The sequence below is a fragment of the Eumetopias jubatus genome, unplaced genomic scaffold (assembly GCF_037043125.1).
Source record: "Eumetopias jubatus isolate StellerSeaLion01/CBP00866 unplaced genomic scaffold, mEumJub1_p1.0 scaffold_16, whole genome shotgun sequence".
Taxonomy (NCBI): Eukaryota; Metazoa; Chordata; class Mammalia; order Carnivora; family Otariidae; genus Eumetopias; species Eumetopias jubatus.
Window position 1 is genome coordinate 70569983 of NW_028274822.1, and position 26882 is coordinate 70596864.

The following is a 26882-nucleotide window of genomic DNA, read 5'->3' on the forward strand; positions in this document are numbered from 1 at the left end:
CTTCCCAACAGGGCCAGAATCTGGAAAAACACACCCCGTGTCTGACCTTGTGACACACACTGGGAATGGCATAGCCCACAACACACCAGGAAAAAGGGCCTGGGACGGAAACTCTGAGCAGCAGCTGTGGTGTCCCCAACGCACAGAAGGCCTAAGGAGGTGGCCAACAGAAACTGGAGAGGTGGCCCTCGGAGCTGCAGTGCTGCAGAGACCAAGAGGGGACCCGCAACTCCCTGAGGGCAGACAGGAGGGGAAAGCACAGCGCACCACACAAGCTGAGATGGCTTGTGAGGGCCCTTGAGCTGGCAGGCCTCCGTATCCCTGCTTCGGGGGCAGGGGGGATTCCTGAGGCTGGTCTACCGGTTTAAGGGGCAGATGCCAGCATCCCGAGATCACCAGGTTTGGTCAAGGCCTTCACCTGTCGATGACCAGCTCCAGCAGAACAGCATGGGACAGCTGCGTGAACTCGGGGTCACCCGGCACATGGTCATAGTGCTCTAGCAGGGCCACCATGTCCAGGTCGCAGGCCACGCGGTCAGGGAACTTCCAGGAGGGAAAGCACACAGGCCCAGCTCGAGAGAACACATCCACGATGGTGCCCTGCAGGTCAGTAAGGTCCTTGCGCAGACTGTCCATGCAGGACTGGCTGCCCAGCAGGTGCGCCATCCTCGGGGCTCCTGGGGTGAGCAGAGAGGGTCCCTGTTAGCCAGAGCCATGTGGCTGCTGCCGGAGGAAACTTCCTAAAATCCCACTCCGCCCAGTCGGTCCTAGGCCAAAAGTCCAACCTAGACCCCGGGGAACAGTCTTTCCCGGGCCCAGGCCATGGGCCCATACCTGGTACTGGAGAGACCTCACCATAATCCCGCTCGTCCACCCTGCCCCACGTCTACACTGCCAGTTCCCTCCGAGAGCCTGTGTGTGCCAGACCCCTGCTAAGGGCTGGGCAGATACTGCTATGAATAAGAAGCACCCACAGTTCTTCTCTCCCTGCGCAAACCATTGACTAGGCAACTGACGACTAAGAGTTGTAGCTACAGTGTGACAGGACAGTGCTGGATCCTGCTGGGCCACTGTCACCTCCCACCTGGACCACCGCAGCTGTCTCTGGCAGGGCCGCAGGGCTGCCCCCTCCAAATGACACACTTCAGCTCTAGAGATCTGGCCCAAACCAGATCTGATCAGGTCACGCTGGCCAACGCCCCTCACGACTCCTAAGGGAGAAAGGCCACCTCTGGCCGCAGTCTCCCCACAGCCCTCTCTGGTCCCCACGCCACCACCCCACACTCTGCATTCCAACCCCCGTCAGCTCCAAGCAGCAGCTCAGGTGCAGGCACTCATTTCTGAACCTGGGCCCATCTGTCCATTCTGTCTGAAACATGCTTTCCTCATCCAATTCCCATTACCCACCTAATTCCTCCCATCCTTCAGGCTCCCTGGAAGCCTTCCCTGAGCACCCTCTAGGCTGGGTGAGATCATCTCTCTGGGCTTCCCCCCATCTGGGCCCTGATCCCTCTCTGCTGGAATGGCCTCCACGCTCCAGGCCAGGTCCCCCGTCCACCTTGGCCACTGTGGTATCCCCAGTATGGCCAGCCTACGGCCTGGCCCATGGTCGAGGCTCACTGGCAAGTGAATGACTGAGTAATTGAATAGAGAAATGAAAAGAATCCACAAAGAAAAACTTAAATACATTGATTTTGGAGGGGGGAAACAAGTCTTAAGGTGTAAGAGAGGAAAACCTGAAAATTTGTATCCATACCCAAGCTAATCACTCTGGTGATGAGGGGCCCATTATATGTGAATGCAGAGCCCCAGTCCTGCCTCTTCCTGGCTGCGTGGCCTCAGGCAAGTCACTGTACCCCTATGAACCCTAGCTGTCTCCGTTGTAAGATGGGGACACCGTCCCCAACCAGGCTGGGTAGTTGTGAGGTCATTAAAGGCATCCAAGAGTAAAGTGCTTGGTGCAGGGCAAGACACCAGTAAAAGTGCTCGAGCAATAGTGACCATTAGTCTAGTGATTACTACTCTTAGCAGTAGCAACAGCAAACACTATCCTTGTCTGTAGCCACTCCCTGCCCTCTATATGTCCCCTTTTCCCCTCTGCAGCCCACACAGAAGGCTTCTCGTCCATCTCTGGAGTCTGTGGACATCTGAAGCCAGTGATTTGGATGAATGGCCCCTGGTCCTTGACTCAGAAGGTGGAGAAGCGTGACACTGTCCTGGCCCCTCCGGTGGCTCATCAGAGGCCTTGCCAGTGTCACCCTCTTCTCTCTGTTCAGAGCTGGGCAGCCCTGGTCTCTCCCTACCCTGCAGCAGGGTCTCTTGTCCTTTTTGGGTTTCTCAGCAGCAGAAAGTGCTTCCTTCTACCACAGCTCCTCCCTGCAGTGTGGGGGCTGCTTGGGCAGTATTTAGGCCATGGTTAGTCTCTCTGATCCCCAGCAAGTCCAGGCCTGGTGGAGGAATCTCTCTTCCTCCGACCTACTTCCAGCTCAACCTCACTCATCCCAGAAAATGGCACCCCGACTATGTGCAACGGGGCACTTCCTCGGATTCCCTTCCTTTACCCCCATCCAAACACCTAGGGCTGCCAATCCCATGTCCAGACCACACTGAGAACCCACCACTGTGTTCGCCGTGCTGTTCCCCACTCCATCTTCTCCCCAGACTACTGCCACAGCATCCCTGAGGGGTCACCCTCATCCTTCTGCCCAGCACCACCTCGTCTGTCTGTATATGGCCAGAGTGATCATTTAAAAGGCAACTCACCCCCCTGCTTAGAGCCCTTGAATGGCTTTCTATAGAATAAAACACTGGAACACTTCCCTGGGTTCTGGCCCTGTGTGGTCTGTTCCCACTTCAGCATCTTACCACCCAGAATGTGCCTTCTCCTCCCCACACTTCCTCCAAATAACACACCTTCCACAGGTCCCCAGGCCAGGTGAGTTCACATGTTACATATTCTCAGAGCATTCTGTTCTTTTCCTTCCCAGCTGGTAGGGAAATATGCCACACTGGCATTGAATTATTATTTGAGTAATTATTTGCAGTTGGCAATCTGTCTCCCTACAAGCGCATGGACTGTCTTTTGAGTTCATTGTGGTATGACCTGGTCACGTGGGCCAAAGGACTTGAGGGCCAGCTGCTGCCCACAGGTCCTGGGACACTCAAAGGCACCCAGGGGTGATTCCTGAAGACTGAGCCAGCCTCTCAGGCCTCCCAGAGGACTGGGCCCTGGCCTCACCTCTGCGCAGGTGCCTGCCTGTGAAGCTGGATGTCTGGCTCTCAGGCTAGCTTGTGGGCTCTGGGGCTCAGGTCAGAGGCTCATCTAGGTGCCTGGTTTCCTGTCTCCAATGCAGGGCTGGCCCCAAGTAGCTCTTCAATCCCTGAGAATGGATGAAGGCAAGAGTGAGTGAGTGGGCAATTAGGGAGGCTTCCTGGCGCGGCAGGGAGGAGGCTGTCCCAGAAGAAGGAGAGGGTGTCCCGGGCTGGAGGAATGGAGCAAGGGAAAGCTCATGTGGGGTCACCTGTCTTGAGCCTGAGCACAGAGGTTGTGCTTTAACAGTGCTAGGCTCTGACCACAGGACCTACTGTGTGCCACTTCGTGAATCTACCTCCTTTATACAGACGAGGAACCTGAGGCTCTGGAAATTAGGGGATTAACCCAAGGTCACTCAGAGAGCTAGGATTCTTGAATCCAATATCTCTGCTCTGTCTTCAGGCCATGATGCTTCTAGGGCAGCACTGTCCAAAAGGAATATAATGCTAGCCACACGTGGGATTTTAAATTTTCTACTAGCCACAAAAAAAAAAAAAGAAAAAGAAATGGGTAAATTAAATATTTTATTTAACCTAATAAACCCCAAATACCATCACTTCAACATGAAATCAATATAACACCATTAAGGAGATTATTTTACAGTCTTTTCTCCATTCAGTCTCAAAATCCAGTGTCTCTCTGACACCTACAGCACATCTCAGTTTGGACGAGTCACCATTTTCAAATGCACCACCGCATGGATGGGTGGCCACTGTACTGAACAGTGCAGGTATAGAGGGTCAGATCCTGTGTTTTCAGTAAGCAAATGGTGACTGCGTACCTTTGGCATCCTGGACACCATGTCAAGAAAAGGGACAGAGAAGGACATGCAGAGCCCTGTCCCTAAGAGCCACTGTCTACCTCTGAGGATCTCTACAGTGGGCAAGTCTTTGGTATGTCAGCTCTGTCAGTTCCACCCACAGGGCAAAGAGTATCCACCCTACAACAGTCACAAACACACGCAGGCCCACATCCCTGTACACATACGTCGGTGTCAGACTCTTGTGAGCTATTGCCACTGGTGAGATTTTCTATCCCCAAGGAATGAGGCAGAAACAAACGGAAAAAACAGACTGAAACATTCTGGGTTTCCCTCCTGGAACGGGAGGGAGGAAAGCAAGCAAGCAAGCAGGCAAGCAGTCCCGCCCTGGGAGGAGGCATATTCAGGTGGAAAAGCACCTAGGACTCAGGAGCTTGTCTGTGAAGACATCGAGAAACACGGACCTGTTCACCCTCAAATAACTACAGTTGCCATCTGGGGCCATCCGAGATACGAACTCCTGTTAGATTCTGGTTCTGATAAGCAACCACAAATGCCAAAGCAGCAATAATATGTAAAAGGAAAACACAACCTTGAAAAAATCCAAGGTTACCTTATGTCATTTCTTCTGAACATTGGGGATTTGCCATTATAAACATGGCTTGAGAACCACTTCAGTGTGTGGCAAGTGAAGGAGCATTTGTAATTCTTTTCTCTGTAATTCCTGGGTCTTGAGTAGAACCCTCAGCCTAAAGCTGCTAACCCTGCACTGACTATTCCTGAGATCGTATGGGTGATGGCACTAATTGGGTCAACACTGCCCTGAGGAAGGAGCAGCATCTAACTCTGCCCTCCATCCTCAGTTCCCTCATGCTCAAGATGGACTTTTGACTTGCAGAATAGGGAAGGAGTCTTTCCTCCACTCCCATTCAACATGCAAGCCCCTTTTTTCTCTGAGTCATAGGACTCTACCCCTCTGGTAAAGATTAGGCCTACCTCCTGGCCAGTGCCCCTGCTGAGATTCAAGGTCACCACCAAGAAAACACTTTGGAAACTATGAAACCATCTATATCCCAGTTGTCAGCCTCTGACTCAGGACTGCTAATTGCCTGGATCCCGGGGGAAAATGAAGGGACCGAGTGAAGACAAAGGAATAAGTAGCTGTACTAGTAGAGGAGTAAGAATGGCCTGGGTTTGGATTCCCACGCCACCAACTCTGAACTTCGCTGTCCTCGTCTGTAAATAAATTGCTATTAGAAATTAGTGATGTAGGGAAACCTGGATGGCTCAGTCGGTCAAGCTCAGGTCATGATCCCAGGGTCCTGGGATGGAATCCCGGCTCCTTGCTTAGCCAGGAGCCTGCTTCTCCCTCTGCCTGCCACTCCCCCTGCTTATACTCTCTCTGTCTCTCTGACAAATAAACAAATAAAACTTAAAAAAAAAAGAAATTAGTGATGTAATGCATGTAGTGTTTGGCACAGGATCTGGCCGGGTAAATGTTCAATAAATCCTAGCTATCACTATCATTCTACGTTAATAATTACAACAATGACATAAACCAGCTATGAAATGTGTGTGTGTGTGTGTGTGTGTGTGTGTGTGAAAAAGAGATGGGGTAAAACATTTGGGAGGGCATCTCTTCCTATTCTGCCTCCATTTCACAGGTGAAGAAACTGTTAAAACTATCCAGGCAAGGGCTAAAAGCCGGCGGGCAGTCTGGAGCTGGGATGAAGGGGAGAGGGGACAAGGAAGACAGGATCTCAGGACAGGAAATGGGAACGGCGAGATTCGAGGCGAGCTCGGGGAAGCTAGGGAAGTGGTCAACAAGAACGCACCTTTGGGAATGAGGGATGGAGCTTAAAGAAGTCTTGATTCGAGACTGTCCGCGGGGCTTGAGGGCGGGGCTATGGAAGGCCGAGGGTGGAACCTAGAAAAGGCAGTCCCACGGTTAAAGGGACCAGTGGGAATTAGGCCTTGGGACTTGGGACTTGGGAAGGGGATCTGGAGGAGGTAGGCGTGAAGCGAAAGAAGAGGTTAAGGAAGGAGGGAGGCGGGACTTTGAGGAGGCAGGCTGGAGGGGAAGGGGCTCTCCAAGATGACAGGCCAATGAGAGGGAGAGAGGAACCCACCTTTGGAGTAAAGGAGAGGGGGGCCAGGGCCGTGCGGTGTGTGCGAAGAGCGTCCGGCGGGTGATGTAGAACGTCTTGCCAGTCTCCTGCGTCTCAGCCTCAGCCCTTGTGGTCTGGTCGGCTCACAGAACTGCCCCTGGCGCGCCTGCGGCTCCGGGGATCCCCCCACAAATCCTAGCCGGGTGCCTCGACCGCTCCCATGGCAACGGCGTCTCGCGCAGACGGCTCCAGGGAGGGGGCGGGAAGTTGCATCACGAAGAAGGGGCGGTCCCGGAAGTGCGTCAGCCTTCCCTCCTCGGCGACGACTCTCTCGGTCGCCGCCATCTTGCGAGCTTGTCGTATCGGCCGTGCGGGGAGCTGCTTTGACGCAGCACCGCTCACCTTCAGCGAGGCGGACTGGCAGCCCTGAGCGTCGCAGTCATGCCGGCCGGACCCGTGCAGGCGGTGCCTCCGCCGCCGCCCGCGGCCACCGAGCCCAAACAGGTACCGCGACCCCCGCACCTCGACCGGCAGCCCGATCCTCGGCCCGTCCCGTCCCCTCCGGCGCGGGCGCTCTTCACTCGTGCAGAGAAAGAAGCGGCCGCTTACGAGGGTTCGGAGGGACTGCAAGTCCCAGGAGGCAGCGCGCTTCCCGCTCTGCGCTGCCTTCTGGTAGCTAAAGAAGCGCTTTTGGAACAGTGGTTCTCAAAGTGTGGTTCCCCGACCAGCAGCATCAACGTCACCTGGGAGTTTATTAGAAATGCCAGACCTAAATACCAATGCATTTTAACAAGATCTCAAGGTGATTGGTTAAAGTTTGAGAAGCACTGATCCAGCCCATCCGCAGGTTTTCTGTGGTTATTGGGCCCACCGACGTGTCCTCCCCAGCCCGCCTGTTTTTGCCCAGTAATCCCTAGTTTCCCAGTCTGTACGGTACATTTTTGGTAATTCTTAGCATCTGCTCGGTGCTTATCTAAGCCAAACACCGTGCCAGGCTCCGACTTACCCAGAATGAATGAAGCACAACCAGTTTAGGGAGCTCACAATTCTAAGTGAGGAGATAGATACAAGTGAATATTCTATTGCTTCGATCACCATAAATGATATCAGTCAGCACTTAAATCAGCTGAGGGGGAAAGAGGTGTGTAAATAATTGCAGTATGGTGTGATAGGCCCTATAAGTATCAGATACAAAAGAAACTGTATTCAACATTTTTTTGATGGAGTGAAGGGGAAATTAAAGTAGGTGAAACCCACATGAGTGATAGGTAAATTGCTTTTAGAGGGATGAATTAGTAGTTTGCCATTCAGGTGATTGGAAAAGGTTAACAGCATCCTTTATTCATTAAGCAAACATTTATTGAGCACATATTGTATGGTGATCACTGCTTTGGGTTCAGAATACAGAAGAGGTCCATACCCTTACCACAAATATTTTAAGTACATCTGTATCCCTGGCATTTTCCCAGTCACTTGGGGAAAAGTAAACGAGTTAATACCAGATAATTGCTAAGACACCAGGGTAGGAATCAGATGGTGTCTCTGGTCAAGAGTAAATTAAAAAGTGTTGCTGAAGCATACGATTAGGAGAGTGGTGGCAAAAGATGCATTTTGGGGGCATTTTAACTTTTCCTAGTACACAGTGGGGAGAAAGAGAAGAGTTTGAAGCTGGATAATGACATTTGTGTTTCAGAAATTCAGATAGGTAGTGATGAGAATTGCTAGGAGCGCAGTTACTCAAAAGATGTTGAGGGCCTGCCCTAGATGTGGGGGGGTGGGACAGAGTGGATGGGCAAGCTCAAGTCACAAAATGGCTGGTGGTGCAGACTCTCCAGCTAAAGTGATGTGTTGGAATCCTGGTCCTGCATTCGGGCCAGTTAAGCTTTATGTTCCTGTGTTTTGTCATCTGTAAAATGGGGGTAATGAGTATTCACATCATAGGGCTCTTATAAGGGCCATAGAGTTAATATATTTAAAGTTCTTAGAAAAGTATATGGAACCTACTGTGTGCTTGATAAATATTATCATTGAATGTGGAGGCCGAGAAAGGGAGAGGAGGGCCATGATTCTGGCCTGGGTGACAGTGCATGGCTGGCCGTTCATGAGGAAAGCGGTTAAAGAGGAAAGTGCCTGGGAGTCAGCTGGATCTAGAGTTCTGTGACACGTAAGAATGATCTGAGACGTCAATCTGGGCGGATTGTTCAGCCTAGAGGTGGTAGGGAAAGTAAAGGACATAGTTGTGAGTGCCTGAGGACAGTGTGAATACTGTGGAGAACAGAATTTTCGGGAACCCTAACATAGCACAGGAGTTCGGGAACCCTAACATAGGGCAGAAGGTGAAACAGGAGCCAGGAAGGAAACTTGGGTGGTGAGCAAGAAGGAAAGACACAGGAGAATGGGGCATGGGAGTTGAGTGGAGAGTTCTGTTGAAGGAGTGGTCATTGGTCACATGACCAGACTGCTGTAGGCAGTCATGTTTGACTTTGGCAAGAGCACTTGAAATGGCAAGTGCTGAGAAGTATAGTTCTCAGGGAGGTGAGGAAGTGGGAATGGCAAGGCTGAGAAAATTCAGGATATTTAGCTACTAGAGGAAGAGGGGGAGAGCATAGCAGCAGGAAAGAATATGAGGGCAGGGAACTGCTATTTTTTTAAGATGAGAGACTGACCCTTTGTTTACTAAGGGGAAGAAGCTGGTGAAGAAAGAATATTGGAACTTATGGGACAGGTGATGTTGTATATTCCGGTGGGGTTTCACAAAACATTTGAGCATTGAGTGGTGGTTGTGACTAGAATAAGTGCAGAGGGAAAGGGCATAAGGAGCTGCCAGCAAAGAGTTTCCCGTCTTTATTCAGCAAATAGTCATTAATTATCCTGTGCCAGCCACATCCCTGGGTACAAACATGGCTTTCTGGATTCTGGAAGATGGTTTCTTAGAATGTGGTCAGATCCGCCCGCCCCCCCCCCCCCCCCCGGCCACCATCTGAATCATCTGGACATTTGGTAAAAATGCAGATTCCTAGTGTCACTGAGAGTGGCTAGCTGGGGGGTGCCAAGGAGGCTGCTCTTTTCGCTGGTTCCCCAGGAGAGTCCCATGCAAGCACAGTGCAGTTAAGAGAACCACTTTTCTGGAGCAGAGGGTCCTAACTCTAGGAAAGTCCGTGGGAGAGAGTCTTTATTCTCAATAAATTTTAGAGGAGTTTGACAGTCGGGATCCAGTCCCCCAGACCAGGAACTTCAAGGCATTATTTTCCTTTTCTTGTTTCCACAGCCCACAGAAGAAGAAGCTTCTTCAAAGGAGGATTCTACCCCCTCCAAGCCAGTGGTGGGAATTATTTATCCTCCTCCGGAGGTCAGGAATATCGTTGACAAGACTGCCAGTTTTGTGGCCAGGTAACATAGCTGCTTCTGTGTTGTCAGCCTAGGCCCATGAGCTCATCTAACACTACAGCATGGTGGTGAGGAGGGCCATGGGCAGGATTGATGTCTCCAGCATGGCATGGCAGTGGCAGAATGTGAGTCACACCCAGTCCCAGAGTCACCAGCAATCTGTGCTTCCAGAATAGGCCTGAGGAAGTGCCTAGGAAGCTCTTTTGTCACGGAGAGTATGTGTGTCTGTGTCTGAGCTGCTGATTGGAGGAAGACATAAAAAGGGAGTTGGTCATTCTCATTATGCAAGAACTGTACTTCTCTGAGCTTCAACTGACCCATCTGCAAAATGGAATAAAATACCACCTCAGAGTTGTTGAGAGGCGGGAGAGAGGGAATGGGACTGAGTGCAGTTCAGGTACATGATACAAGTGTCATCTGTCTTCGTGGATGACATGGAAGTCAGTGCGAGTTCCTCTCATCCTTCCCCATTATATTTTACATGCTCCCACTTCCTCAGATGGAATCCTCTTGATGGCCACTTGACTCCAAAGGTCAACACATCCCCTAGTTTAAAGTATTTAAAGTATTCTTTTGGCAGCCAACAGGCCACATGCAGCCTATAGAGCTCTTGTTTGTCCTCACGATACATATATTTTTAAAGATGTATTTATCAGGGAGGGAGGGAGAGGGGTGGGGAATTGGGCAGAGGGAGAGAATTTTCAAGCAGACTACCCACTGAGTGGGGAGCCTGATACAGGGCTTGATCCCACGACCCATGAGATCATGACCTGAGCCGAAACCAAGAGTCAGACACTCAACTACCTGAGCCACCCAGGTGCCCCATCACAATATATTTTTTTTAAACTTGAGTAAGTTGCCACCATTTAAAAATAAGATTGGGGTGCCTTGGCTCAGTTGGGTTAAGCAACTGCCTTCGGCTCAGTCATGATCCCAGGGTGCTGGGATCACGCCCTGCATCAGGCTCCTTGCTCGGCGGGGAGCCTGCTTCTCCTTCTCCCTCTCCCTCTCCCTCTGCCTGCTACTCTGCCTGCTACTCTCTTTCTGTCAAATAAATAAGTAAAAATTCTTTTTTTTTTTAAGATTTTATTTATTTATTTGACAGAGAGACACAGCGAGAGAGGGAACAGAAGCAGGGAGAGCCACCCAGGCGCCCCAATTAAATAAAAATTCTTTAAAAAAAAAATGAGATTGCACAAAAAATCTGGATTTCTGTCTTTTGTCAACAAACTGGACAGCTCGTTGCATATCAGCAATTGCTGGCCTAGAACACACTGCTGCCCTCAGTCAAGACATGTGTTCTCCAGAGGGCTATGCCTTGACCCAAAGGCAGTATCCCCATCACAGTACATCATTTTAACAGAGGATTCCTTCCTTTACCAACCTCCTAATAAAATGAAACATAGAAAGAGGTTACTCTGCTTGAGGCCTTTTGCTTGTTGGGCTCCATGCAGATTCGTATCCTCACATTTCAAAGGCTTTGATTAATCAGGGTATTGCATTAAATCTGCTCTGTGCTTGGTTGAACAGTGTCAGGTTTAGGGCAGTAAGTGTTGTGTTTATGATAAATGTTTAATGTGTCATAGCAACGCTCATGCTTCCCTTTTCACCCTGATAATTTAAAAACAGAGTAACTAGGAAAAGAGTGTTAGAGGAAGAATCACCACAGTCTCACTATCAGAATGGTTTCTACCGGCTGTTTTCACTTTCCTGTTTCCTTCTGGTCCTTAATGTCTTTTTTTAGATCCTTGTAATACTAGTAGATACTTTCACATCCTGCTTTTTCCTTTTGTGCTGTGTTATAAGCATTTTCCCGTGTTGCTCTATGGTCCTCTGATACTGCGCTGTCCTCGGTGCACCATGTTGAGGTGACGGGCCTCCCTTGACTTGGCTGTCTCCTCTGTATTTTCCTTCAAGGTTGTTTCCAACATTTCAGTTTGGCGCACAAAGCTGTGGGGAAATCTGAGCATTTTCTTTCCTTTCTAGATTGTTTTCTTAGAAGAAAATTCTGTGTGGCACATTACTGGCTGTAAGAGCGTTTTTAAAGATTTTCTTAAACATTTTGCCAAGTAGCTTTCCAGTGATTTTGTGCCAACCTCTGCTGCCACAGAAATGAGTATCCAAGTTTTCTTAAAAATGTGTGCATCCATATTTTCTAGATTTATTTTTGGGTAAGGTTTATAGGCATTTTTAAATATCTGTGGACTTGATTTCGTTTACGTGGCAGTGGAGGAACAGACCGGCATCATCTCACTCTGGGATAAAGGAAGCCTACAGGACCATCTTTTCACTTCTGTTGGGTCTCACATATTGGTTGATGGAGCGTACAGTTAAAATCACTGAGTATGTTTTTCCGAAAGAAGTTTTTTCTCTCTAGATTTGGTCTTCCCTTCCCTGCATTTTCCTGTCAAGAAACTAAAGTGGAAATTACCCTTAAAAAATCCCACCAGCTGGGTTGACTCAGAATCATGTCTTTTTCTGCTGAAATCTATTCCTTGTGTTAGAGAACATAATTCTAAAATTAACATTAAGTTAATTTAAAGGAACAGAATAGCTTGGAATGAACATTCCTGACTTCTCATTTTCTTTCAAATTATTCCCAGATGTGGTGAGGTTATGGTTTAGGAGGCAGGGATAGAGGAGGCAAGCAGAGCCCTCCCTTTTCCAGCAGCCCTTTGTCTGCCCTGGGTATTTGCTGGGCATGATGGCCTACTTTAGCAGTATCTAAGTGTGCATTCACCTTCCTTGTATGTGGTTTGCATTATTTGAGAAGGTGGAAGATGCTTCTTCCCCAAGCATGAGGTTCCAGTTGGACGCATGTACTGCCTAATTGAGACCCCATGGTGTTATTCATGCTACAGAGTGTGACCAGAACTTGCAGAGGAGCTAGCCTGGGTGTTGATGACAACCACCATGGCACAGTTTGTTATGGTGGCTAATCTGGGGCACAGCATTGCCTGTACCATGTGTGTCACCCTCCAGCTAGCAAGGCCGGGGTGTGAAAGTCTCAAGAGAGTGAAGCAACTTGTTGCCAGCAGTCCCTGGAACCATCCCTTGATGTGTTTACGGCATCTTTTGAGTGCTGGGCTCTGACTGAAGGAGTGAGGGAAGCCCCACAAACATCTTTTTTTTTTTTTTTAAGATTTTATTTATTTGAGAGAGAGCACATGAGAGGAGGGAGGGTTAGAGGGAGAAGCAGACTCCCTGCTGAGCAGGGAGCCCGATGCGGGACTTGATCCTGGAACTCCAGGATCATGACCTGAGCCGAAGGCAGTCGCTTAATCAACTGAGCCACCCAGGCGCCCAAACATCTTTTTTTTTTTTTTTTTAAGATTTTAGTTAGAGCGAGCGTGAACGGGGAAGGGGCAGAGGGAGAGGGATAGAGAGAATCTCAAGCAGACTCTGCACTGAGTGGGGAGCCTGACACAGGACTCTATTTCACAACCCTGAGATCATGCCCTGAGCCGAAATCGAGAGTCGGACACTTAACTGACTGAGCCGCCTAGATGCCCCACCACAAACATCTAATACCCAGATCATCTTTAGTGTTTATGGAACAGCCCTTTCTAGCCTTCATAGGAGTGACAGCCCTTGCATTTTAGACCGCTGTATGATTCAAAAAGACTTTGGCATCTCCTTAACTGATTTGATCTTCTAAGTACTCCAGGGTAGAGAGAGAAGGTGGTATTAGTCACATCTTATACATGGGAAATTGAGTCGAAGAGAAGTTTGGAACCCCAACTTCTAGGGAGCGGTGAGGGGCTGCAGATTGAGTTCAGTCACCAATGGCCGATAATTTAATCAGCCTTGCCTGTGTAATGACGTCTTAAAACCCTAACCAAAGGGATTCAGAGAGCTTCCAGGTCAGTGAACAAGAACACATCTGAGAGGGTGCCAGGAGGCTGATGCACCCCAGACTCTGCAGGGACAGAATCTCCTGTGCTCAGGACCTTACCAGACCTGTCCCTATGTGATTCTTCATCTGGCTGCTCATTTTTATCCTTTAAAATATCCTCTTATAATAAACTGGTAATCTAGTACGTAAAAAAAAAAAGAAAGAGTGGGAGGTTTGGTAACTTGGTGAGTCAGTAGTGAGAACTCAAAATGTGTGTGTGTCCATATCTTATGTCTTTAGTGTGCTTTCTGAGTGACACAGGTGTTACATATGTGTGACACCTTGAAATATTACCATTGGGACACTTTAAAAATCAGGGTTCCCCAAATATCATGACTTTTTTTTTTATCCTGAGGTCTTTTAAAGGCACGCACGTAGGGTGTATGTGGGAAACTGTCTCGGTACTGGGAGAGATGGGAGACCTCCCTTTTATTCTTACTGCTCCCCTCATCATCTGGATGTGCCTTATGCAGCAACACAGGTCCAGATCCTTGGAGAGCAGTGTTTCCTGCATGGGCCTCACCCAGTACTAAATGAGGTGATTTGGGGTAGTACTTGGACAAAGCATTACATGAAATTGTTGACATTTTGATGTTTTTTTCAATCCTTGTGGTTACCCAAAGGACAGAGTGTCAGTTTGGTGCTAGTATATCTTTAACACTACTCCAGCACCCTTTCATCTCCCTTTTTAATTAAGAGAACTGGCCTCAGTCTCAGCAAACTTGGAGCTTTAATATTACTTTAATACTACTTTATTCTTATTGTGTTTAATTCTGTTTCTTTTTGTTAGTAAAGCCATACTGATTTTTATTTGAAGCAGTAATATATGTCTTTCTTTTTAAGTACATTTTAAAATATGAAAAGAAAACAGTAAGTTTAGTTTTGGGAATGGCAAGACTAACAGAAGAGCTACAAGAGCGACAGAGGTCTGGGAGACCCTGTGGTAGAGGAGGCCTGGCCAAGGCTTGGAGGAGGCAGATGACTTTGGCCGCTGTCACAAGGAGCCTCACGGAGGACCTCTGCTGCACTTAGGGATGGGCTAATTTGAGTGATGAGTCGTGGCAAGAAGGGGGCTTGAATGGGCAGTGTTCTGCATTTAGGCAGTTGTAAGGGTTGTGGTGTTAATTCTTCCCTCTTTTCCTCCTTGTAGAAACGGACCTGAATTTGAAGCTAGGATACGACAGAATGAGATCAACAATCCCAAGTTTAACTTCTTGAACCCTAACGACCCTTACCATGCCTACTACCGCCACAAGGTCAGCGAGTTCAAGGAGGGGAAGGCTCAGGAGCCCTCGGCTGCCATCCCCAAGGTCATGCAGCAGCAGCAGCAGGCCACCCAGCAGCAGCTGCCCCAGAAGGTTGGAGCCATTCCCTTCCTTCTTATCCCCAGGGCTGAGAGGGAAGCCAGGCCAAGGAGGGGAAGATAATGAACTCTGCTATCTAAATCTCACTACCAGCCAGGGAGAGACATGAGGTTTCTATCCAAGGAAGAAGACACTGAGGCTCAGGTAGCAAAGTACTGCAGCCTTTGACATTTCCTGAGCACTGCTTGTCCAGCTCTGTGCTTGGTGCTTTAAGAGTCTCATTGGCACCTCACAGCAGCTGCTTGAGGAGGACAGCAAAGAGACCATTTTACAGATGAGGAACCTGAGGCTTGGGGAGGTACGATTTACCCAGGCCACAGGGTAGTAGTCCAGAGTTCAGTCTCTTGGCCTGTACCCTTTGCCTTGACCATGGAGTGAGAACAGTGTTGGGATGTGGCTCGTGGGCCCCTTCTTGAGCCATCCCTCCCATCCATCTCACCTTCCCAGGGCCCCTCCATGTGGCCTGCTTTAATACCTTAATTCTCTCTAGGTGCATCACTAGGGACAGTTAGGGTCGCCAGTGAAGGGCTGGCACATTTTGTCTCTTGTGTAACCTAGACTGGTCCCTTCTCTTTGCTGTATTTTCCTGGACCATGGTGACAAAGGCCGCCTGCTGTTTTACAGTGGGAAATAAAGGTTGGAGTAGATTCTGTTACCTTGAATTGCAATTTACTACTTCTAAGGCCTCAGGCTACCTCAGTTTTCTTACCTATAAAAGGGATTCACAGTACCTGTGAATCCACACGAACCATGTGGAGGCCAGGTGAGGTAACAAACATGGAAGTCCTCTGTCCAGTGGGTCCTCTGCACACATGTAGGGCTAACTGTGTCCTTCATCCCTGGGTGGGATTTAATAAGGCATGTTCCTGTCGGATTTTCTGCCACCCAGTTTTGGCGCTCAGTTTCAGGGCAACAGCAGAAATACAGAGGGGCACGGTTCTTGCTCAAAGCCATTCAGAGAGTTGAGGCCACAGTTGGCCAAGAAATTGGTGCTCTTATGAGTTAGGATCCTCTCACACTGTGGGCCACTGGTGTGCATGTGATTAACAGAAGTGTAGAGGTCTGTGCCATCCTGTCGGGGGTGTCTTCCCACCCCCTCTCGAGCCTCACATTCTCTCTGCATCTTAGGTCCAAGCCCAGGTGATACAAGAGACCATTGTGCCCAAAGAGCCCCCTCCTGAGTTTGAGTTCATCGCAGACCCCCCCTCCATCTCAGCCTTTGACCTGGATGTGGTGAAGCTGACGGCTCAGTTTGTGGCCAGGAATGGCCGCCAGTTTCTGACACAACTGATGCAGAAAGAGCAGCGCAACTACCAGTTTGACTTCCTCCGCCCGCAGCACAGCCTCTTCAACTACTTTACGAAGCTGGTGGAGCAGTACACCAAGGTGCCTGGGCAGGGCAGGGGCGGGGGTGCTGGGCCTAGGGAAGGAAGGCACGTTAACGTAAGCACTGTATCTGCTCGTGTCCACAAGGACATGACTCCTCTGTGGGCCCTCAGGCACATGTTAAAAATTCCAGTTCAGTGTAAAGTCTAGATTTTTTTTTTTTAATTAAGATTTTATTTATTTGACGGAGGGAGAGAACAAGCACAAGCAGGGGGGAGCAGCAGGCAGGGGAGAAGCAGGCTCCCCTTGGAGCAAGGAGCCCATGTGGGGCTCAATCCCTGAACCCAGGATCATGACCTGAGCCTAAGGCAGCCGCTTAACTGACTGAGCCACCCAGGTGCCCCTAAAGTCTTGATTTCTATTCAGTTCTGCCTTTTAAATGTAACATAGCCTGCTGGTTTTGAGAAGCGAAACGTGATTGATAACTGCCATTAGGTTAGTGCCTGCTATGTGACAATGCCAAGTGCTAGCTGCTTTTAAGTACATCAGAATCTCAGTTGCTTAGCACGGGACCTGAGAATAAGGAAGCCCTTAATAATTGCCTTCTTTTGCCCAATTTAATCTTCAGAAGAACCCAGGAGGTATTCCCTCCCCGCTTCCCCTTTTTCAAAAGCAGAAACAGGCTCAGAGAGTTGAAGTCACTTACTCATGGTCTCTCAACTAGTAAGTAGCTGCACTGACCCCAATACCTGTATTGTTTTTCACCCTAAAAAATACTTTGAATTAGAAATATAATTTAAATAAACATTGGGAGAGAAATAAGTATAGCCAGTATTGTTGAAATACTCATTATATACATAGCATTTTTTCATTTAATCTCTGGTAATCTGTAAGGTAGCCACTGCTATATTTATTTTACAGAAGAGGAAGTAGGCACAGAGAAGTTAACTTGGGCAGGGTCATACAGCTAGGGCTTGCTGAGTTGGGACTTAAACTCTAGCATTTTTTCTCCAGCCCCTAAGATCTGGGCTTCAGGGTCTGGAACAAGAAGGTCTTAATTATCAGGCTACATTATTGTAATCAAGAATTTGGACAAGTGAATATTAGTATTTAAAAACAATCAGACTGTTAATTTATTTTTTTAGGATTTTATTTATTTTTTTGACAAAGACATAGCGAGAGAGGGAACACAAGCAGCGGGAGTGGGAGAGGGAGAACAGGCTTCCCGCGGAGCGGGGAGCCCGCTGCAGGGCTCGATCCCAGGACCCTGGGATCATGAACTGAGCCGAAGGCAGATGCTTAACAACTGAGCCACTGAGCTACCCGGGTGTCACCCAGATTGCTAATATATTGCAAAGCACACTGATTTGCAGTGGCTTTTCCTGCCCAACATGTAGTGGAGGTTGTCTTCCCGTTTTAGTGGCATGGTTCGTACATCTGTTCTTGGCAGTTAGAAACAGTACATTAAAGATCTGACTTGACTGTAATGATTTATTCTTAACAATTCACTCTAAGTATGTAACTAGGAAGAATTATAAAAATGTGTGTGTTTAGAAAATGATCATTTCAAAAAATGGAAGAGCAGCTAAAATAAAACGGTGGAAGGCCAAAGGGTTAGTGTAATTCATTACACAGTATCAATTTTAAGTGAGCCATGCCTTGATTTTCCCTAGTGGTCTACTTCCAGGGTTCAAGGTCCCTAAATCCCTTTTTATTCTGTTACTTTTCCTGTTCCTTCTCTCTCAGGATTGGGGTATTGACATTTAGTTCTCTAACCTGAGGGCACTGGTGTCTGTCTCTAGTCATGGGAGACTCTAGGGGCAGATTTATTCCTGAGGGAGAGGTATAGGGATGCTAGGAGAAGGCTGAGCCACTTTACCAATGATAATAAATACTGTCGGGAACCTATGCTGTTTTGAACAAAGCCATCGTTTGTTGTCTCATCAAATATGTATTCAGTGTCAGACTTTATTTCAAATGCTGGAGATACAATAGTGAATTTGTAATTTCCATGTCTTTATGTGGCGTTTCTGGTCTGGTGAGGGAGGTGACAAGCAAGTGCAATGTCAGTGGATGGATGTCCGCTGGTAATAAACACTATGGAGAAATAGCAGGGGACAGAATCTCGGAGCTGAGGTGTGTGGGCGGCAGTCTGGAGTAGGGTCGTCAGGGGAGCACATGCAAAAGGGCCTGGTGGCATGCGCAGAAGGGTGGAGCAGCCCCGTGCCCTGAGAGCAGCCAGCGCATGAGGACTGTACGCTGGGTGGAGGGCAGAGCTTTTACGTGTTTTCCTGCCACTCCTTGCAGCAACCTTTTACATTGACTGTGCGGCTTTAAGCGGTGGTGTCAGTATTTGTAGAAGGCAGCCAAATTAGAGAGTTTAAGTGACTTGTGCAAAGTCACACAGCAAAGTGGAGTTGGGATTGGGACCTGGAACCCCATGCTCTCGCTTTTCCTGTGCCTTTCCACAGGCCCCGGGAAGCTCCCTCTTTGTCCTGTGTTGTACTGCACTGACAGTCGTTTTAACTCTTCCCATGTTTCAGATCTTGATTCCACCTAAAGGCTTATTTACAAAGCTCAAGAAAGAGGCTGAGAACCCCCGAGAAGTTTTGGACCAGGTAAACTAAATTATAACTAGTTACTGGTGGTACGAGTGACTTTGTGTGGGTTGTTTCATGTTTGGAAATAGGCTTCGAGGAGGGACCTTGTCGTGTTCCAGGCACAGGAGTAGGGGAAGAAAGGCCTTGTGGTCACAAAGGCTGAAGAACCCTGGACTCTCTGCTCCCTAACTTTCTGCTTTTCTCTCAGCTTTACTGGATCTTCCTCTTTTCTTCCCTCGCTAGAAGCTAACTCCTGAACAGGTTTTCTGGCGACAGATGCCTTTTGAGGCCCCAAGTTTTCAGCGTCAAGGAGAGAAGGCATATTGGCATTGCCTGTTTCGGGTGGCTGCATGAAGGCTTTGTTTCTCAGGCTCTCAGATTGCTGCTTCTCTTGTGGGTACTTGGTTGTCACACAGACTTCCTGGGACAGAGTTTGCTGCTCCGTGAGCATCGAGCCCCTTGCCAGCTCAAGCAGAAAACTCTGAGGTTATAACAAATGGCTGCCCTTGGGGCCCAGACACAAGTTTTCTATGGCATTTAGAATTGTTACATTCTGTCCAGGCTCTGGGCCTGACTGAAACCAAATGCAAATGCCATAGTTTCCTCCAGAAGTTCTCCTTATGGGTAGAGCAGCCTCCTGTTCCGAAGGAGAAGCTGGCTTTGGTGAAGGTACTGGAGGTGACCGTCCTGTCAGGAGCAGACCTTGATTCAGCTTAGCGTCATGCCGTTTCCTGTCTCTTCAGGTGTGTTACCGGGTAGAGTGGGCCAAGTTCCAGGAGCGAGAGAGAAAGAAGGAAGAAGAGGAAAAGGAGAAGGAGCGGGTGGCCTATGCTCAGATTGACTGGCATGATTTTGTGGTGGTGGAAACAGTGGATTTCCAACCCAATGAGCAAGGTAGGTCTGTGACTCCAGGTGAGGGAGTCAGGAGCTTAGAACCATCCTGGACTATCTCAGGTATACATCTCCTCCCAGGGAGTAGCACAGTCCCCCCAGAGGGTTTTATCTGTTTCATCTCTGCTGCCAGAAGACTTCAGATTTGCCACATGTCCCCAATTAAACCCAACTGAGGAAACATCGTGCCAGATCTTGGGTGGGCATCGAGAGCCGGAAGAGAAATCAGGCCCTTGGAGAACTTACAGTGTGGGGAGTGTAGACCAGTGGGCCTTTGATAAGGCGTATCTGTGGAGGTCTCCTGACTCTGGATTGCTCTCTGCCAGGGAATTTCCCTCCCCCCACCACCCCAGAGGAACTGGGGGCCCGAATCCTCATTCAGGAGCGCTACGAGAAGTTTGGGGAGAGTGAAGAGGTTGAGATGGAGGTCGAATCTGATGAGGAGGACGAGAAACAGGAGAAGGCGGAGGAGCCTCCTTCGCAGTTGGACCAGGACACCCAAGTGCAAGACATGGATGAGGTATACTCCTGGGAGGGCCTGCAAGCTGGCCTTTCCCTCTTTCACTTAAAGAGATGGGGGTGCTCTCCACAAGTCAGATCCAGCTCCCTTGTGAACCTTGAAAGGAGGCGTGGGTCCCGAGTAAGGCATCCTGGCTGAGCAGCTGCCCAGACCCAGGCAGCATAAGAGCCTCTTTCCAGCTCGAGCAACAAAGATTCATTCACAGGCAAGGATCTGAAAGCTGTGCTGGCTCTGTTCTGTGACCTTCCCCCCTTTGCCCAGAGGCCCTGCTCCCCCCTCACCCCCCGCCCCCATGCCAGCTCTCAGTAAGGGAACACTTCGCCACATGCTTTGATGCATTTGAGCTTAGGCCCAAATGATCAGCAGTTCCCAGAGCTTTTCTTAGTGTAGCCTCTGCTTCCTTTTGGCCACCTCTACCCCCTCCAAGCAGGCATAGAGTCTCCAGAGCCAAGCTGTTCTCCTCCCCTTGGAAAGAATTTGTGTGTGAGAAGAATGGCCCCTGTGTCTGTGGGAATTGACTTTTTCTCTCCCTCCCAGCATTGCTCTATGAGCAGCTACCATTGAGCGTCGACTTGCCCCCCGCGCCCCTCCCCAGCATGTTTAAGTGCCCTTGGCCTCCTGGGACTGCCTGGTGCCAGCTGCTGGAAATGCCTGGGCGGAGTGTTAGCACCACAGCCCCCAGCACTCCCATTCATGTTGTGAGGAAGGAGCTTGGCCAGCTGCCGGCTGGCCTCGGCTGCCCTCGGCTGCCCCCAGAGGCTTAGCACACGGACGCTGGCCGGCAGAGACCTAGGCTTCTTACCACCCTGAGAGCCGCCAGGGCTCAGCTGCAGGGAGGTGGCCTGTTGGGCCTTCTCTGAGTCCTGCCATTGCTTTGCTTTTCAGGGTTCGGACGATGAAGAAGAAGGGCAGAAAGTGCCCCCACCCCCAGAGACACCCATGCCGCCGCCTCTGCCCCCGACTCCAGACCAGGTCATTGTTCGGAAGGACTATGACCCTAAAGGTAGGGCCTGCTTTCCTGCCTTCACATGTTCCTTAGTGCTGTCTGTTTCTAGGAGGGGGTGAGGTGGCTTGTCACGAAGGCATGGACAGCCCCTCCTTTGCAGGCCTGGTGGTGGGGAACAGAGCTGAGTCATCTCTGGTGCCCAGGTGCCTTGCACAGTGCCAACTACAGCATCACACTAAATGGATGTGTCCTGGATGAGTGAGGCACAAATGAAACAGCAGTCTCTTAACCCGCAGCTACCTCCCAGTGTTGTGACTCAGGCATCTCTCTTTCCTTTTAGCTTCCAAGCCCCTGCCTCCAGCCCCTGCTCCAGATGAATATCTTGTGTCTCCTATCACGGGGGAGAAGATCCCTGCCAGCAAAATGCAGGAACACATGCGCATTGGGCTTCTCGATCCCCGCTGGCTAGAGCAGCGAGACCGCTCCATCCGTGAGAAGCAGAGCGACGATGAAGTGTACGCACCAGGTGAGGTGGGGTTCTCCCACCCAGTCCGTACCCCTTCTCTTATGTGGCCCTGACTCTCTTTGACCCAGGGGAATTTCTAGACTATGGTCAACTTGCTTTAAGCAAACAGCAACAACTGAGGTCAACAGAAAGTTTTGAGGATAGGTACAGCCTATGATGCCACAAAGAATTCCCCGTTTCCAGAATCACTCTTCATAAGGCTCCTCCGAAGGCAGGCACCTGACATGGATGGCATCCCAGACATACCAGAGCTGGGAAAGTTGACCTTTCTGGGGCTGTCTTAGAATGAGGGCTCTGGTGGCTCGAGCACCCTTAGTGCTTTGAAATGAGATACGATGGAAAGAAAACCGTCCCGGAGGCAGGAGAGTAAGCTTTTTAGTCCTGACTGCCACTTGCCATTGGTGTGATCCTGTGTTCTCAGTTGCTTTTCGTAAGTCACGCGGTCGGACAAGCTCTAGCGTACAGGCTTCGTGCTGGTTGGGCTTCCCCAGGCTCAGGATGGGCATGCTGTGTTGGGACCCCGACTCGGCCTGCCTCACGGGACCAGCCTCCACCCTGCACTGGGAGCGTTGCCGCTCTGTTAGGGCACCTGGTTTTAGTGTCCTTTCTGTCCCCGCCTCTGTTGTGTGACTGTATCCAGGTCTGGATATTGAGAGCAGCTTGAAACAGTTGGCTGAGCGTCGTACTGACATCTTTGGTGTAGAAGAAACAGCCATCGGTAAGAAGATCGGTGAGGAGGAGATCCAGAAGCCAGAGGAAAAGGTGCACTTCTGAGGGATTCTGGTGCCTTCCCCACCCTCACACTCCTATACTTTTGGGCTGCATCCTAGGAGCCCTGACGAGCTGTGGCTTTGCTTTCCCTTGCAGGTGACCTGGGACGGCCACTCGGGCAGCATGGCCCGGACCCAGCAGGCTGCCCAGGCCAATATTACCCTACAGGAGCAGATTGAGGCCATCCACAAGGCCAAGGGCCTGGTGCCAGAGGATGATACCAAAGAGAAGATTGGCCCTAGCAAACCCAATGAACTTCCCCAGCAGCCACCACCTCCGTCTTCAGCCACCAACATTCCTAGCTCTGCCCCACCAATTACCTCTGTGCCCCGGCCACCCGCGGTAAGCCAGTAACCACTTTGGGACTGATCTTGCAGAGCTTGGTTTTTGGGGTTGGACACTATTGGCTGAGAAGGACAACTTCCTTATAATGGGGACTAGGTGCTGTTTGGGTCAAGTTGAGAGACAAAGAACTCTTGAATTGTAAGTGGGAACCTCTAGTCTGATCATCCATCTGTGTGGGAGGATTGGAGCAGGGAGGGAGGCAAGAGGCAAATGTGAGAAGCAGACTTAGGGCAGAGAAGGGCTGCAGGGCTTAACAGGTCTTCGAGGACTGCTGGCCCGTCTCCAGGAAGCTAAGTTGAGGTCAGCCTCTTTAGTGGCTCTTCCAGTGTCTGCCACAAGCAGCTGGTTGAGTCCCAAGTGGAAAGAGTGTCACTCTGAGCCTCTCTCAGCATAGTTCCTGTCAGAGCCTGGTTGTGAGCCTGCAGTCTGTCAGCCTCAGGGGACTCCATCAGAGCTGTCCAGTCCCTATCCTCAAAGGCTGCAGGTGGCTAATCACCAGCCTCATATGCCCTTGAGGTCCAGCTTTGGCTTCCTCTGACCTCTGGGTCCCTTCTCCCCCCACAGATGCCGCCTCCTGTTCGTACCACAGTTGTGTCTGCAGTACCTGTCATGCCCCGCCCCCCGATGGCATCAGTGGTCCGACTACCCCCGGGCTCAGTGATTGCCCCCATGCCACCCATCATCCATGCACCCAGGATCAACGTGGTGCCCATGCCTCCCTCGGCCCCTCCTATCATGGCACCCCGCCCACCCCCCATGATTGTGCCAACAGGTCAGTGTGTCTCATGTCGCCTTCCAGACCATTGGGTCAGGACTATAGATTAAACACTGAGCAGAGCAGTGGCCGATGGTAGTGCCCAGCTGTTACAGCTGGGGGTCAGCCCGCCTAGCTGTTACAGCTGGGGGTCAGCCCAGAGGAGAGCCTTGGCTTCCCCATGTGAGTTATCCCTGAGCTAGGAGCTGGGAGCCACAGGTCCTGGGGGAGATAGGCTGACGTAGCAGAGCTGGGGTCTGTGCACCGGGGGTGGTCAGGCTCCAGACAGGTGCAGAGGGCCAATGGTGCCAGCGGTCATCTGTTCATCAGTCCTGCCCCTGCTGCCAGTCCCCTGCTGACCAGTCTGGGCAGTCTACAAGGTCTCCCTGCCAGGGAACCTGCTGGCTGCCAGACTCGGCAAGAAGTGACCCTTCCCAACCCTGACTGGGAGAAGTGGGAAACCTTTGCAGTCTCTCCTCACCAGCCCTGACTCCCAGGGCCCTTCCACTCATGCAGCTGCTTATTCCTGTCCTTGCAGCATTCGTGCCCGCTCCGCCTGTGGCACCTGTCCCAGCTCCAGCCCCGATGCCCCCTGTCCACCCCCCGCCTCCCATGGAGGATGAGCCTGCCTCCAAGAAACTGAAGACAGAGGACAGCCTCGTGCCTGAAGAGGAATTCCTACGCAGAAACAAGGTATGTGATACAAGAGTGCCACCCGTGGTCATAAGGCCTAGTTGGGGGATCCAGTCCTGCTGCAGTTACACACTCCCTGGCCCACCCTAGTCTGCTCTCATTGTTTTGGCCTCGGGGGCCTAAGTCAGCTGTTGGAAGCCTGTAAGAGCTTCTGAGTGCACAGTGGATGTGCAGTTAGCAAAGGAGCAGGCCGAATAGATGGTCCCTCTGGTGTGAATTACTGTGGAGACCAGCAGGCAGGACTTGGGTATGAATGGGGCCCTGGACACTGGAGGAAGTCCTGGGTGTGGTTCTTAATTTCTCTGTGGCTTTCTTCTCTGGCTCCAGCCCCTTGGAGTTCTCCCTGTTGTGGGGATTCTGTTGGGTGCTAGAAATAAGGGGAATCCTGGCACTGCCAGTGCCTAGGGAAGCTGTCAGGTTCTAGTGAGGAGGCAGAAACAGTGCTCGCCCCAAATGCACTGGGGAACCAGCCAGCAGGTTCCCCAGTGCATTTGACCCGGTCTTTTTTTTTTTTTTTTTTTTCTTTCCGATAGCAGTTCTCATTTTCTGAGTACCAGCTGAAGTGCCAAGGTAGAGGTACACATTTTATGGGCACGTGTCTTTTCAGTGCTTACAACAGTACCATGCAGCTGTTGTGATCACTTGCTTTATAAATTTGGTGTTGAGGCTTAGCGAGACATGGTTAGAGGAGTTGGGAGCTCAGGTTTTCTGACTCTATAGTTTATATTCTTTCTTTCTTGTGCTTCTGGGGTTTACAGGGCATTTTCTTATCACTTTTCCAGTTCCAGACTCACCAGGAGGCAGGGTAGAGTTCATTTTGAAGAACAGAAACCAAATCTTGAAAAAGGGGAGTGAATTGTGCCATGTCGCTAGTGGTGTTAGTAGTGAGTTGGGCCAGAGTCCAAGAGCCCAGATGGGCAGGTGATATTGTTTAGATTGGCCCGGAATAGGAGAGCATAGTTCCTGATGGGCTCAGGGTTCCCCAGGTATAACGGCCATGTCCTGTTTTATAGGGTCCAGTGTCCATCAAAGTCCAAGTGCCCAACATGCAGGATAAGACTGAATGGAAACTGAACGGACAAGTGCTGGTCTTCACGCTCCCGCTCACAGACCAGGTATGAGTTGTTGCTGCTAAGTGGCATCTGGTGCAGGGGATCCAAGGAGTCAGGGGGGGCAGCTTTCTTCAGCTGACCTTAGCAAGGGGCTGAACAACCTCTCGGTCCCACAGGTCTCCGTCATCAAGGTGAAGATTCATGAAGCCACGGGTATGCCTGCAGGGAAACAGAAGCTGCAGTATGAGGTGAGTCAGATGTCAGTGGTCCTGCCCCTTGGGTCACAACGCCTCTGCCATCCCAGAAGCTAAATCCCCTGTGGAATCAAAGGAGTGGAGAGACATGTGGGTGTGGCCCTGTGAGTCTGTCCTAGAAGCGGTGATGCTGGCTGGGAGTACCAGGGCAGGTTAGCCTGACAGAGCAAGGCTCAGGGTGGCTGGGTCACAGTCTAGTCTTATGTAGAGCCCCAAAAACCTTTTGCCTCTGTGACTAGGTTGGACACCTGGGGACAAGATGTGGAATGCTGTGGTGGGTTTCTGGCCCAGTGGTGGAGCCATCCCAGCCAGTGTGGTCTGGGGTAGCCTGGTTTTGTGCAGAGACACAGAAGTGATAGTCCAGCTTAACCTGGTGCCCACCCGGCCACATGGGGCTGCTTTATTCTCCCTCTCAGGACTTTGACAAATGACTACTCTGAGCCTCAGTTTCCTGTTCTGTAAAATGAGACTCTTGGATTGATCTCTAAAAGGTCTTATGATTTGAAGAGTCAGAAATTCATGGGGTTGGTCTGGGCCAACTTTTTGGGGAGTTGACAAAGAGGAAGAGCATGGGTTACTAGGAACGAAGGAAAGCAGAGCATTCTCGAGGGAACTGGAGACCTTCAGTCCCACCCTGTGCCACCCCCATCCCCGCTCCCCACCATTGTCCCCCATCTTCTTTCAGGCCCCTGTATTCACTGAGTTCAGAGGGAATGGATGTTCGGAGTTGGGAGACTACACTGCTCAAGGCCAGGTTGCCCCACGCTAAATCATACCATCTGTTTTCCAGGGCATTTTCATCAAGGATTCCAACTCCCTGGCTTACTACAACATGGCCAATGGCGCCATCATCCACTTGGCCCTCAAGGAGAGAGGCGGGCGGAAGAAGTAGAGAAGAGAAACCTGATGTCAGGTCCCAGCCACTGCCGTTTTTGCCTGTCCTGTCTCCCACTGTCCCACCCTCTGCCCCAGTCCTGGGAGACCCTGCCTTGTACATTTGTTTCCCTCTTACTAAGTTTAGAAATTCAAATTGTCCTGCCAAATTCCGCCCCCCCGCCCCCGTCTCCACATTGATAAGGGAGAGCTTTCAAAGCCAGTCTCCTCCCCAGTAGTCTCTAGAATCTCTTTGTGTTTGAGTCTTGATTTGAGGGGGATTCATTTCTTTAGGTAGCGCATTAGATGTGAACCCAGAAATGTCCTATGGGGTAGTGTCATAGTACCAAGTGGCACCTGGCTGATAGAATATGGTTGTTTTCATTATTAATTATTTTGTATCTTGCCATGGGTTGTCTAATAAACCTCTTGTATCCTTTTGTGAAATCAGTGTCATAAGACTTGTCCCTTGGCCACCTGTGCCCTGTCCAGACCCAACCCAAG

The 26882-nt window shown here is 50.3% G+C and overlaps 2 protein-coding genes across 4 annotated transcripts in view; one reads left to right on the forward strand and one right to left on the reverse strand.

Annotated features, from left to right (window-relative positions):
• CCDC157 (coiled-coil domain containing 157) overlaps window positions 1-6788 on the reverse strand; it is an 18182-nt gene extending 11394 nt beyond the window's left edge. The window contains exons 1-4 of one of the 3 annotated variants that reach the window (XM_088019560.1): window positions 6203-6788; window positions 5909-6000; window positions 3239-3380; window positions 419-677 (exon numbers count right to left, since the gene is read on the reverse strand). In XM_088019560.1, coding sequence (XP_087875686.1) covers window positions 419-666 — 248 coding nt within the window. In that variant the 5' untranslated portion in view covers window positions 667-677; window positions 3239-3380; window positions 5909-6000; window positions 6203-6788. The remainder of the gene's footprint in view (window positions 1-418; window positions 678-3238; window positions 3381-5908; window positions 6001-6202) is intronic. The other 2 variants (XM_028124580.2, XM_028124581.2) reach the window with 2 other exon arrangements.
• SF3A1 (splicing factor 3a subunit 1) lies at window positions 6500-26825 on the forward strand. Its single transcript, XM_028124579.2, has 16 exons — window positions 6500-6685; window positions 9450-9571; window positions 14614-14821; window positions 15956-16213; window positions 18697-18771; window positions 19497-19647; window positions 19971-20164; window positions 21050-21167; window positions 21451-21636; window positions 22277-22398; window positions 22504-22749; window positions 23317-23524; window positions 24045-24199; window positions 25213-25314; window positions 25428-25499; window positions 26296-26825. Exons 1-16 carry the CDS (start codon window positions 6623-6625, stop codon window positions 26395-26397), a joined length of 2382 nt encoding a protein of 793 aa, XP_027980380.1. The 5' UTR covers window positions 6500-6622; the 3' UTR covers window positions 26398-26825.
• The last annotated feature ends 57 nt before the right edge of the window (window positions 26826-26882 follow it).

What these genes read in the sequence shown, in the direction of transcription:
- SF3A1 (XM_028124579.2), top strand. Translation starts at nt 6,623, where the DNA reads ATGCCGGCCGGACCCGTGCAGGCGGTGCCTCCGCCGCCGCCCGCGGCC. An exon ending in AGCAGCAGCTGCCCCAGAAG is followed by an intron (nt 14,822 to 15,955) that starts GTTGGAGCCATT and finishes TCTGCATCTTAG; the next exon opens with GTCCAAGCCCAGGTGATACA. An exon ending in AACAGAAGCTGCAGTATGAG is followed by an intron (nt 25,500 to 26,295) that starts GTGAGTCAGATG and finishes TCTGTTTTCCAG; the next exon opens with GGCATTTTCATCAAGGATTC.